Source organism: Monoraphidium neglectum (genome assembly GCF_000611645.1).
Source record: "Monoraphidium neglectum strain SAG 48.87 unplaced genomic scaffold scaffold01410, whole genome shotgun sequence".
NCBI lineage: Eukaryota > Viridiplantae > Chlorophyta > Chlorophyceae > Sphaeropleales > Selenastraceae > Monoraphidium > Monoraphidium neglectum.
In genome coordinates, this window is record NW_014012218.1 from 4,099 (window position 1) to 14,832 (window position 10,734).

Here is a 10,734-nt window from a genome sequence, read left to right on the forward strand (position 1 = left end):
CACATACGCACGCCCGCCTGCTTGCAATCACAGCCCCGCCCCTTGCGAGGAAAACAGGCAGCCACCATGGCCCCGCCCCTCCCAACACAGCCAGACCTGCTGCACCAGGTCGTCCCTGCGCGTCTGCCAGATGTTGGTGATGCGCCGCAGCACAGTGGAGAAGCTGGGACGACCAGGCAGGTCCTGGGGGAAAGGGGGGGAGGGGGCGGTTCGGAGGGATCAAGTAGAGGCGCATTGGGGGTGCGGTTATGGCGGAGGTGGTGGCGTTGCGGGCCTCGAATGTGGGGGCTGGGCCCGAGCTGGGTGAGAGGGATTGTTGCATCGTATGGCGCCAAGCGGAGGCCGGTCACCTGATATGAGGGGCTGCGCCGCAGCGCATGCAAGGCAACAGGGCGTTCCCCCAGGCTGCACAGCCTGAATGCCACACCCTTGCTCGTCCCTTTCCCCCACCCACTTCCTCTGCTGACATGCTCCCCAATATGATCGCAACAACCGTATCAGCTGCAACCCGCTCTCTCGATCCCACCCTGCCGTCAACACACGCGCGCTTTCGACGGTGCGTCCACCCTGACTCCCGGCCTAATGCATGGGCTGAGCACCCGTATCAGCCCCTGCTGCACCCTCCGTCGTCGCGCGCCTTTGGTGGCAGGTAGGTGGTGCCCATGATGGGCTGCAGCTGGGGCGTCAGGAACACACTCATGGGCCAGCCGCCGCCCCCTGTCAGCGCCTGGACGTACGTCATCTGGGGGGGGGGGTGTCCAGGGGGTTGGGGGTCAGAGGTTGGTGGGTTTGAGGGGTTGAGCGTTGGAGGGTTGGTGGCTTGGGGGCTCAGGACGCAGGGTCGCTGTGTCTGAGGTTGTTTTGGGTTGGTGGTGGCCCTTCGGTGCCGGCTCCTCGGGGTGCTGACCGTGGATCTGCACGCTGACTCTGCTGTCGTGCGTCGCACCATATGACACGACCCAGGAGAAGATCACAAATTCGAATTCAAAACTCCCAGGTCGCTCACGTACACGCGGTCAACGTCGGGCCGCTCCTCCCTGTCGACCTTGATGGACACAAAGTGTTCGTTCAGCAGCCGCGCCGCCTCTTCATCCTCAAAGCTCTCGCGCTCCATAACGTGGCACCTGTAACGTCAGAGTGGAGTGAATAATGAGGTGCTTTGGTTGTTTGGTTGTCGGTCGGTTTGTTGTGCAAGAAATGACGCGAAAGGCAGCATTATCGATGGGCGATACCGACGGCTTGAATAATTCTGGGTGGCGGCGGCCCCAGCTCGGAAGCATGTTGGGAGCAACGCCAGCCACCCAACCGACAATCGGAGGCTCGGGACGCGGTCACCAGGGAGGGGGTCACATCGGGCTTGCTGGGGTCACCAGTCCCGGGACCGTCTGTTCTCAAAGCCCCTAAAGCAAACAGATCCCAGGACTCCGCCCTGCGCAACATCGCAATCACGTCCAAGCAGCACGCATCAAGGCCCCACAGCGCTCCGAACGTCCTGCCCCGCCAACAAGGCTGCCCCCACGCCGCCCACCAGTGGCAGGTGCTGTACCCCACAGACAGGAATATCGGCTTGTCACGCGCCCGCGCCTCCTCGAACGCCTCCTGCCCCCAGGGGTACCAGTCCACCCTGGCGCGCGCACGGAGTTTGCGGTTTGCGGGGTGATGTTACGTGAATGGGTGGGGAGAGGTTTGATGCGGCCGTTGCAGGAGGGCGGCGGGTGGGCCCAGGAGGGCCGCGCTGATCACTGACGAGCCTTTGAAGTGGCGCTTGGTGAGCAGGCAGGTGGTGATGGGCGGCCGATCTGGCTGTGCTCCACGCCACTCGTCCCCCACCCAGAGGCGGGCCACTGGGTCTGGGGGCCCGAAGGAGAGAACTCTGGATGACCCGGGCGCTCACGGGTTGTGGGCGTGCTGTAGCAGGTAGGGGCTGGCAGGCGGCCATGCGCAAGGATAACAATAGGCAGCGAGGGTATGGAAGTGGGGTGGGGGGGGGGGGTGAGCATGACACTCGACGGCAACCATGGTGGGCTTGGGAAGGGGTAGTGCATGCAGGCTGCAGGGGGTGCATCATCACGGCTGCTTATCCGTGGGGCCTGCATGGGAGGTGCGCTTGCCGCACCAACAAGCCCAGCGCGGGGCCAAGTTCGGATGGCGACATCACACGAAACAAGGGGTGAGAGGGCGACCGTCGATTCAATCCTGATCTTCTCAAATGCACGCCCGCTGCGCCCCTCCTGCGCACCTCTGCTCCTTGGCCAGGCGGTTGGTATGCTTGGGGTTCTCCCCGCCGCCCGCGGCGCTGGCCATTGCACTAAAGCGTCGGAGCGGCGAGCGGTGTGCTGTGCGCGTCGGTGCAGGCGCCCGATGTAGGAGGCGTCGCGCGTGTTTCGCAGTCGCAAATCCTCTTTGTCGCAACATGCCGCGCTGCTACGCCTCCTGTATTGATCGTTTGGTCGGTGATGAGATCACAGCTCGTCAGTCCTGTCCTTTCTCTATTGTGAGCATCCGCGTTGCATTACAGCAAATGTTGAATTTGATAAGCCTGCTCACCCGCATAGGTAAAAGCTGTTTCCCATGTGGCATGAGCAGGGCATGAGTGACGCTCCAGGCGCAATCCAAGCAGCCCGGAGCTGTGTGGACACTGCACCTGTAGAAAGCGCCTTCAGGTACTGGTGTTTAATGATGATAAATCATCACGGCAATATGTTGATATGTCCGCCCATTCTCACCAGGAGTCAACGCAGTCAACCACGAAATCGGCACCCGACATCAGCAGAGCCCTCATTGCCAATGGTGGCCCTGCGGCATCGTTGCTTAATACTTGGAACAGGGTACGTGTCACCTGTTTGTTTTTGAAGCCCTTGCACTCGTGGCGCCACGCTTCAATTGGGAACAACGATGGACTTGTGAGTCAGGAGTGGGAACAGCCAATGGCCTTGCAAGCTGCGTGTTGCAGGATCGGCATCTTCGTGCACTTGACCACTTGCAGTTATCACGATCCGACGCGCAGGCCTGTACGGGCCATCATGTGCCCTCTTGGCGTGCTTCACTGCCAGTTCTGCAAAGCTCCTCGCATTGTCCAACCCAGCTCAGTTAGGACCAGCGGAACCCTTCCTTCTCTGCATATGTCATTGATGAGTTGCACACGCTGTCCGTGTTGTACACTGAGACTTTTTTGTACGATCAGAATCGGCACCCAGCGGGTGACAAGTGCCTTGTTTTCAAACGAGTCCATCTTTGGGCACATGTCAGCCGTAAGCTCAATGCGACATGCCAGTTTGCCTGCAAAAGGTGTGCTTCATTTTTGAACAAAAGCGATCACGGTATGGTTGCAGCCACCGGAACGACTCTTCACGCCATTGCCATTTGATCATGCAGCTTTGGCAGCAATAGCGTGCGATTAGATCCTCGTGTCATAAAGCGCAGCGCGCTCCCAACCGACCCGGAAGCGTATGCCGTCTGTCACAGCGCAAGCTGCCCATGCGGCGGCGCCCCTGCCGCTGCCGCCAACCGTGGCGCCGCCGTTCGATGCCGAAGCGGTGCAGGTATGCGTCAATTGTGCGACGCAAGTATACCAATCTTAGGTCTGCATGCAGCGGGCTGCCTGCCGGCCACAGATGCGGGAAGACTCGCCTGTTTGCGCCTCTCCCAGCCACGTCATGCCATGTGCGCCAGCCCACCAAACCCATTCCCAGGTGGGGCCCTACAAACTATGCAGCTGACAGTGAAACCATGCGACAGCTCCCCGCGCCTCCCCTGCGCCCCGCCGCTGGCGCACAGCATCCCTGCTCAACCCCTCCACCCCACCCCCTGCGCGCGTCTCCCCCCGTTCAGCGCCTCGCGCCGGCACCTCAGGGCAGCGTCCCGCCGTACGGCCCCGTGAGCGGCCCTGATGCCTGGCTCGCCTCCGACTTCCCTGACCCCTCGGCCTATACTGTCGAACTCAACCCCACCCACATCTCCGAGCTCGAGGCGGCCGTGCGGCGCGTCCTTGCGGCGGGCCGCGTGCGCGCAGACGGCAACTACCTCTCAGGGGTGCGCGGGAGCGTCAACAGTGGGCGTCCTGCACGCCCACAGGGCCGGCGGCGCGAATGTTCTTGCTCCCAGAGTGGGAACACGGCGGTCGGTTCTTATTGTTAGGCAGCAGCCGGCGGGATCGGCGGTGCCTTCGCGGATGGCGGTCGCGGGCTCGCCGCGGCTGCCCAAACTGCACACACATCCTGACGCCGAGCATCCTAGCGCCAGCGCTGACTTTCGTGACCCATGTTTCGGCCCCACCCTTGACCCCCAAAACGTGCCGCATCCCTCCAGGTGACGTCACTCTCTGAGTCAGACTTCCAACTGCCCACGCTTGGGCCGCTGCTTCGCGCGGTGGGCGCTGATGTGGCGCGGGGCCGCGGATTCGTGCTCGTGAGGAAGCTGCCCGTGGAGCGGTGGAGCCGGGAAGAGGTGCTGGTGGCATATTGGGGCATTGCCCTGCACTGGTGGGCTCACGCATACCATTTCACGCGGGCACATCAGACCGCGTCAACGATTGACGCGCGTGCATCCACCCTGCATTCAAGCATGGGCGGTTGCTATGGCATGCGTGCGATTCCAGCATGTGATAGGGAGTCGCGGCTTGGGGCCGCGCGGTGTGTGCATGCGCGGGGCCTGGCAGGCGGCCCGCGCCTCTGTTTATGCAGCTGCGCACCCTGCGACCGTCGCCGCACCCAAAGCCCATAATCCATCACCCGCGCCGCTGCTGATGGACACCCGCAGGGGCGTGCCCATGACTCAGAACGAGAAGCAGCACGTCATAGGGCACGTCAAGGTGCGGTGCGGCGGCGCACAGCGGCCCCCCCACCAAATGTGGCGCGCCCGCTCGCCTCAACAAACCCGAGGCGCCTCGCCCGGCGCCCGCCCTTGTCCCGGACCCTCGCCGCTGGCCGCCTTCCCTCCCCCCCCCCTTGAAGCCTTGCACCTGCGAGCTTTGCAAACGATTCAGGTGCCACGCCTGCACATTTCTGGTCGACTGACTGCGACACCCCCCAGACACCACTCACCAGACACCACTCACCAGACACCTCTCCCCCAGAGACACACACACACACACACACACACATACACACACACACCGACCACCGTCCCGGCGCCCCCGACAGGACGTGGGCGTCGACCCCGACAATGAGAACCCCAACACGCGCATCTACATGACGCGCGCCGCCCAGCCGTGGCACGTGGACTCTGCGGACACCGTGGGGCTGCTGTGCCTGGCGGAGGCCAAGGTGGGCGGCGCTGCAGGGGGTGGGGGCGGAGCGGGGGGCTGAGGGAGGCCTTCAAGTGCGCTGGGGAACGACTTCGAGGTGCCTCAATTATGATGTAAAACCACATCTCTCACAGTTGCTGTTTGGCTCGGCTTCCTACAACGCCCCCCCTCGCATATGCAAACATAAACTCGCACGCACACGTATACACACACACACACACACACACACACATTTGCATCCACGCATGCACCATGTACGCGCAAATGCCCCCCCCCCCTTCCACCCCGCGCGCAGGAGGGCGGCGACAGCGCCTTTGCCAGCAGCTCGGCCATCATTAACATCATCCGGCAGGAGGAGCCCGAGCTGCTGCCGGTCCTCGCCGGCCCCTGGTGAACACACACGGCACGCCGCCAGCCCGCCCGGCCCGGCGAGCCCCCGGCGTGCGCCCGTCGTCCTCAGACCGCGCCGCTCGTCGCGCGCCCGCGAATCACCGCCACACCATGCACGTGCCTCAGGGCCTGTCGCGTTGGCCGGGCCCACACTGTGGTACCACAAACTGGAGTTGATGTCTGACGCGGCCTCAAACCACGAACGCCCCGATGCTTGCAGGTACGTTGACCGTAAGGGGGAGCTGCTGCCTGGCCAGCAGCCTGTATTTGACCAGCCCATACTGCACTACCACAAGGTGGGCCCCTGAACACTCACACGCGCACACACACGCATACGCGCAGTTGTGCCTAGGCTGCGCCGGCGCACCTGTGGACCCCCCGTTTGCAGCACGCTCATGCAAGCTAGCCAATTGCCGACCCATCCAGCGCACCTGCCACTCGCCCGGCAGCCGCAGCGCCAGCCGTGCCAAGGGCCCCGTCACGCCCGCGCGCCGCCCTGCATCCGAGTCTTCTTCTCGGCCTGGCGCGCGGCTGCGTGCACATCCACACGCCCAGGCTCAATCCATTCATCCCCTTTTCTAACCCTCAACGCCCTGCGGGCCCCCCCTGGCCCCCCTCAGGGCCGCGTCCTAGTGGCTCTCCATGACTCATACTACCAGGTGAGACGATTCGGCGTTGCACAAACACACACAATGTGATTGAAAGTAGCACAGTCGGATTGCAGCGGTAATTGGCACGCTACATAATTGTCATGCCATCCAGCCACGCTGTTGGGTTGCCGCCTGCCTGCCTGGTGTGCCCAAAGCCTGACAGAGCTGCCGCCGCCGGCCCCGCTGCCCGTGTGGTGCTCGCTGCCCGAATGCAAACAATCTGCGTTCCGACGCCCTGCAACCAGCCCAACTGAACCCCCTAAAACAAGAACAAACACACACACGCACACACACAGCTGGCGGCAGCCAAGTGGGGCGGCGTCGCAGTGCTGTCGCCGCAGCAGGAGCGGGCGATTAGTAAGTTCCGTGAGGTTGCCGAGCGCCCTGGGGTGGCCATCCACATGCGGCTGTCACCCGGTGACGTGCAGTACATCAACAACCACACCACGGTGCACATGCGCACGGCGTACCGCGACTGGGAGGTGCGGCGGGTGACGGCATCGGGCGGTGCTAGACGGATTCCTGTGGCTGCTCGGGTGGATCGTCCCCTGGCTCACGTGCGACTGCCCGTTTGCTTTAGTTCAAGCCCTGCTGCAGCCACACATCAATTGGCATCCACGTTGTTTCGTGGCTTGTTTATCATAAGCCCACTTTATTTTGCAAGCCTTGGACGTCTAGACACTAAGTTTCCAATACTGTATGACTGCGCAGGGCCCGGACCGCGCGAAGCGGCACCTGCTGCGCCTGTGGCTGGCGACCCCGCCGCCGCACAGCATCCCCCTGCCGCTGTCCTACCGGCATATGTTCAAGCAGTGGAGCGCCGACGACCGCGGCCTGTCGCGGCGCTCGGATGGCGGCTGGGAGTACGTCGGCGTCGTGCCGCTCGAGGCCGAGGTCGGGCAGGCGTTCATACCCCCTGCGGCGCCGGCAGGGGCGGCAGGCCAGGCCGGCGGCGGCGCGGGGGACGGCGGCTCGGCGGCAGCGCCAGCGTGAGGGGGGAGGGGCCGTGTGAGGTGCTCGTCCTGCACAAACCCCCAGGCGTTGCGGGCTCGAGTACTTTTTGTGCTGTAGTCGTGGCAGAACAGCAACATTTTCTTGCCAGGCACTGCGCCTCACTTGGTCGACATGTTGATGTTTGTCAGCCAAAATGTACGTGGAATTATTTTGCGAGATTAAGAGTTGAAGCCTTTTGAGCGCGCAAGCAACCACGCGGCCATCCTCTCTATCAGCCTGCGCATGCGGCAGACGCCGGCAGTGTGCGCACACTGGTGCAGCGAGGGCCTCCGGGTTGTTTTTGCCCGTCACTCCCACCTCTTGCTGCGTTCCGCCCAAATAATGTACATGGTTTTGACCCTCACATACGTACCACTTTGTGAATTGGGTGTGATGCAGCATGGTACATCTGAGGCCTGGATGTTCGATGTTTGCAGCGCACCGGGCCCGACGCCTGGCAGCTGCGGGGGCGCGTTTGAACATACAGCGGTCTCGTCTCGTCTGGCGTCCGTCCGCCCACCACACCGTCGCTAAGCGTTGACCAACTTTGACCGAGCAAGCGCCACAGTCCGCCCGCGCACCCCGTGCCCCTTCGGCGGCTTGCAGCTGCACAGCTGTGGCGTTATAGGTTCGACCATGAGATTCAATTGGTGTGGTAGCTTTGCAAACCACAGTGCATGTGGCTCACGGGCCCAGGCTTTGTGCGGCGCCTGAGGTGTGCATTTGAGCCACAAAGGCATCCAGGAGCCGGCGGGCTGCGGACACTTCTGACCATGAGACAATTGCACATTGCGTGGCATCACATTCATTTTCTAGTCTGATATCGTCTTTTGATCGTCCGAGCCCGCCTTATAGGTTCAGGGACTACACACGGTGGTGTTGGACACTGGGCTGGCGAAGGAAAGCGAGTCCTGTTTAGAGCAGTATCCACTCAGGTATGCTGTGTAAAATTTTGATACGATATAGCACTCAGCAGCTTGATAAGGTGCTCATTGCGCCGTCCAGCCTGGTGTGCGTGCGTGGTCCGGCTCAGCACGCAGCAATTTGTTGTCGCTGAATGATCCTTGCTACATCCAGGTGCACAGAATAATTTATGTGTGTTTATACGCGCCAGCTCACCCATTGAGGCAGGCATGGCGAGGGCAATGCGCGTGCTGCACACTGCGACTGCAGCACACAAAGCGGCCAACGCGACTGCCCGCGCAGCATGCGATGGAATTAGTGGGGCATTGCCGGCGCGCTCGCAACGAGAATACGCCAATGTCGACGCAAATACCCGCGCCGCCCACCCGACCTGCACGCCTGCAGCAGCCCGCCACGCAATTTGCGGCGGTTTCGTCATCCTTACGACAGGCACAGGCATCCAGCCCCCCATGGGGCTGCAGCCCCGCAGTCCCCCTTTTTTATGGATTTCCTCACCCCGCCCTCACAACCCCCGATCCCCTATTTGCCTGCATAGTGCCTCACCACCCCCAGGGACCAGCTTCCAGTGACATCCGCTGCCGGCTAGAACAGCCAGGGCTGCCGCCTCCTGCTTTAGTCACCATGGCCACCCGCAACCCAAACCTCAACAACATCGCCGCGCTGAAGCTCGCCGCGGCCGCGGCGGTCGCGGCCGCGGACTCCGGCGATGCCGAGCTAAGGGGACCCCGCGGGGAGTGGTGGTGGACGGGCCGCAAGCCGTGGCAGTGCCCGGGATACGACGAGAAGGCCGGCGTGCTCAGGTGGGCGCGCCGCCCGAGGCGCAGGGCGCGGCGGGGGGCCCCGGGCCCAAGCAAGGGGGTGCAGGCGGCGCGGCCGCATCGGTGGGGGCACGGGATCCACGGCGGCGCTGGCGTGCGCGTTCTGCTGCCTCAGTATGGCTGGGAGATCTGCTTTTTCTCTGCAAGGCGGTGGCCACCACGGTCGGCGCCGTCCACCAAACAGCGCCTGCAGCTTCCAGCGCCTCTCACAGCGGCAGCACCCTGGCCCCCCCCCTGGCTCGTCCCCCTCCGCACCCACCTCCCCCCGCCGCCTTGGCTTGGACTGCTCCGCGCCCCCCAGGGCGCTGCCGCAGCCGAGCACGGCGACCAGCAGCAGGCAGCAGGTGCTGGACTACTTTGACAACTGCTGGGCGCTGACAGAGGTGCTGTTCAGCTGCCTTCAGGGCGGCGACGCCTTTGTGCGGCAGCCCTACCACCAGCTGCGCCACCCCATGATGTTCTACTACGGTGCGCGCCGCGTGTTTGACCGGGGTTTGACCGCATTGCTCTGAGCGATGGAGAAAGCCCTTGTGGTGCATGCAGTTTGCGCTGCAGCGGTCGAGATGCGGGTGTGGTTTTCAGGGCGCGCGCCGTGTTGACCAAATGTGGCCGACGTCCGACATTCTGGAGTTAGCTGTTAGGGGCGGGGTCAAGGGGTTCGTCCTGGCCGCAGCGGGCTGGGAGACGCTGCAGCACAAATTTTTTCGCGCGCACTCAACTCCCCCCCCCCTCTCTCCCTTCCCTCCTTCCTCCCCTTCATTCCTCCTCCAGCCCACACTGCCGTGGTGTATGTGAACAAGTTCCGCGTGGCTGGGCTGCTGCAGGACGGGATCGACCCCTTCATCGAGCAGGTGGGGGGGCGTGAGGGGCGGCGGCTCCAAGGCAGACCGTTTTGGGGGTGTGCATGTATGACAACTGGGAGGGGGCTGTGCCGGCCGAATCGGACGGGAAGGCGGGCGGTTGGATGAGCACCGGGCGGCGGACGTCCGGAGCCCGCCAGATCGCGGTGTGCTTGCTTGGGGCAGCTTTTGGCGTGGGCACGTGTGCGCTCGCTCGCAGCACCCCCCTCGCCAACGCGCCTTCCTACATATCACATGTCTATCTCCGTCCGTCCGCAGCTGTTTGAGGTGGGGGTGGATGAGATGAGCTGGGACGACCTGAGCCAGGCCAAGGAGGACTGGCCGCCGGTCAGGGAGGCCTGGGCCTACAGGGGCAAGGCCTACAAGGTGGGTGGGCCGGGGCGGCTGGGGGGACTGGGGGGTTGGCTGTCGCGTCCAGGGTCGCGCGTGTGTGGACGCGTGTGAGGTCGCGTGAGTGCATCTGCGGAGGGAGCAAGGGGATTCGGCGTGTCTGGGCCGCTCACACGGGCGAGACGTACGGGGGAGGTGGGGCGTGGGGAGTCGGGGCGCTTTGCTGCGCCGCGCTGTGCGTGTGTGAGGGGTGGGTGGCAGAGGGGTTGCAGCGGATCAGAGGGGGCACCGGCAGGAGGGTTCAACGAGCGAGAGGGCCGCGGTTGGAACCCGGAGACGCGATGGCCCGGCAGGCGGCCAGGTTCAATGAGGCAGACGCGCAAGGGGGGGGGCTGCGGCTCAAGCGGCCGGGTTGACCGAAATGCGGCTCGCAGTGGCGGCACAACAGCCGGAGGCGTGGCGCGCCACAGGGCTCTGCGACCGAGCGCTTTCACACACACACACACACACACACACACACACAC

The 10,734-nt window shown here is 63.7% G+C and overlaps 3 protein-coding genes across 3 annotated transcripts; 2 read left to right on the forward strand and 1 right to left on the reverse strand.

Annotated features, from left to right (window-relative positions):
- Positions 1-27: 27 nt before the first annotated feature.
- MNEG_7772 (hypothetical protein) lies at positions 28-2,304 on the reverse strand (the record flags this gene model as incomplete). Its single annotated transcript, XM_014043754.1, has 6 exons — positions 28-183; positions 351-363; positions 621-742; positions 1,007-1,124; positions 1,529-1,624; positions 2,240-2,304. The coding sequence occupies 6 exons, from the start codon at positions 2,302-2,304 to the stop codon at positions 28-30; spliced, it is 570 nt and encodes a 189-aa protein (XP_013899208.1).
- Positions 2,305-4,768: 2,464 nt separating this feature from the next.
- Positions 4,769-7,278, forward strand: MNEG_7773 (hypothetical protein; the record flags this gene model as incomplete). The annotated part of the gene is made up of 7 exons (XM_014043755.1): positions 4,769-4,810; positions 5,142-5,264; positions 5,541-5,635; positions 5,856-5,931; positions 6,256-6,294; positions 6,582-6,767; positions 6,997-7,278. The coding sequence occupies 7 exons, from the start codon at positions 4,769-4,771 to the stop codon at positions 7,276-7,278; spliced, it is 843 nt and encodes a 280-aa protein (XP_013899209.1).
- A 1,545-nt stretch (positions 7,279-8,823) lies between these two features.
- On the forward strand, positions 8,824-10,626 carry MNEG_7774 (hypothetical protein; the record flags this gene model as incomplete). Its single annotated transcript, XM_014043756.1, has 5 exons — positions 8,824-9,002; positions 9,322-9,488; positions 9,792-9,871; positions 10,139-10,246; positions 10,564-10,626. 5 exons carry the CDS (start codon positions 8,824-8,826, stop codon positions 10,624-10,626), a joined length of 597 nt encoding a protein of 198 aa, XP_013899210.1.
- Positions 10,627-10,734: the final 108 nt, after the last annotated feature.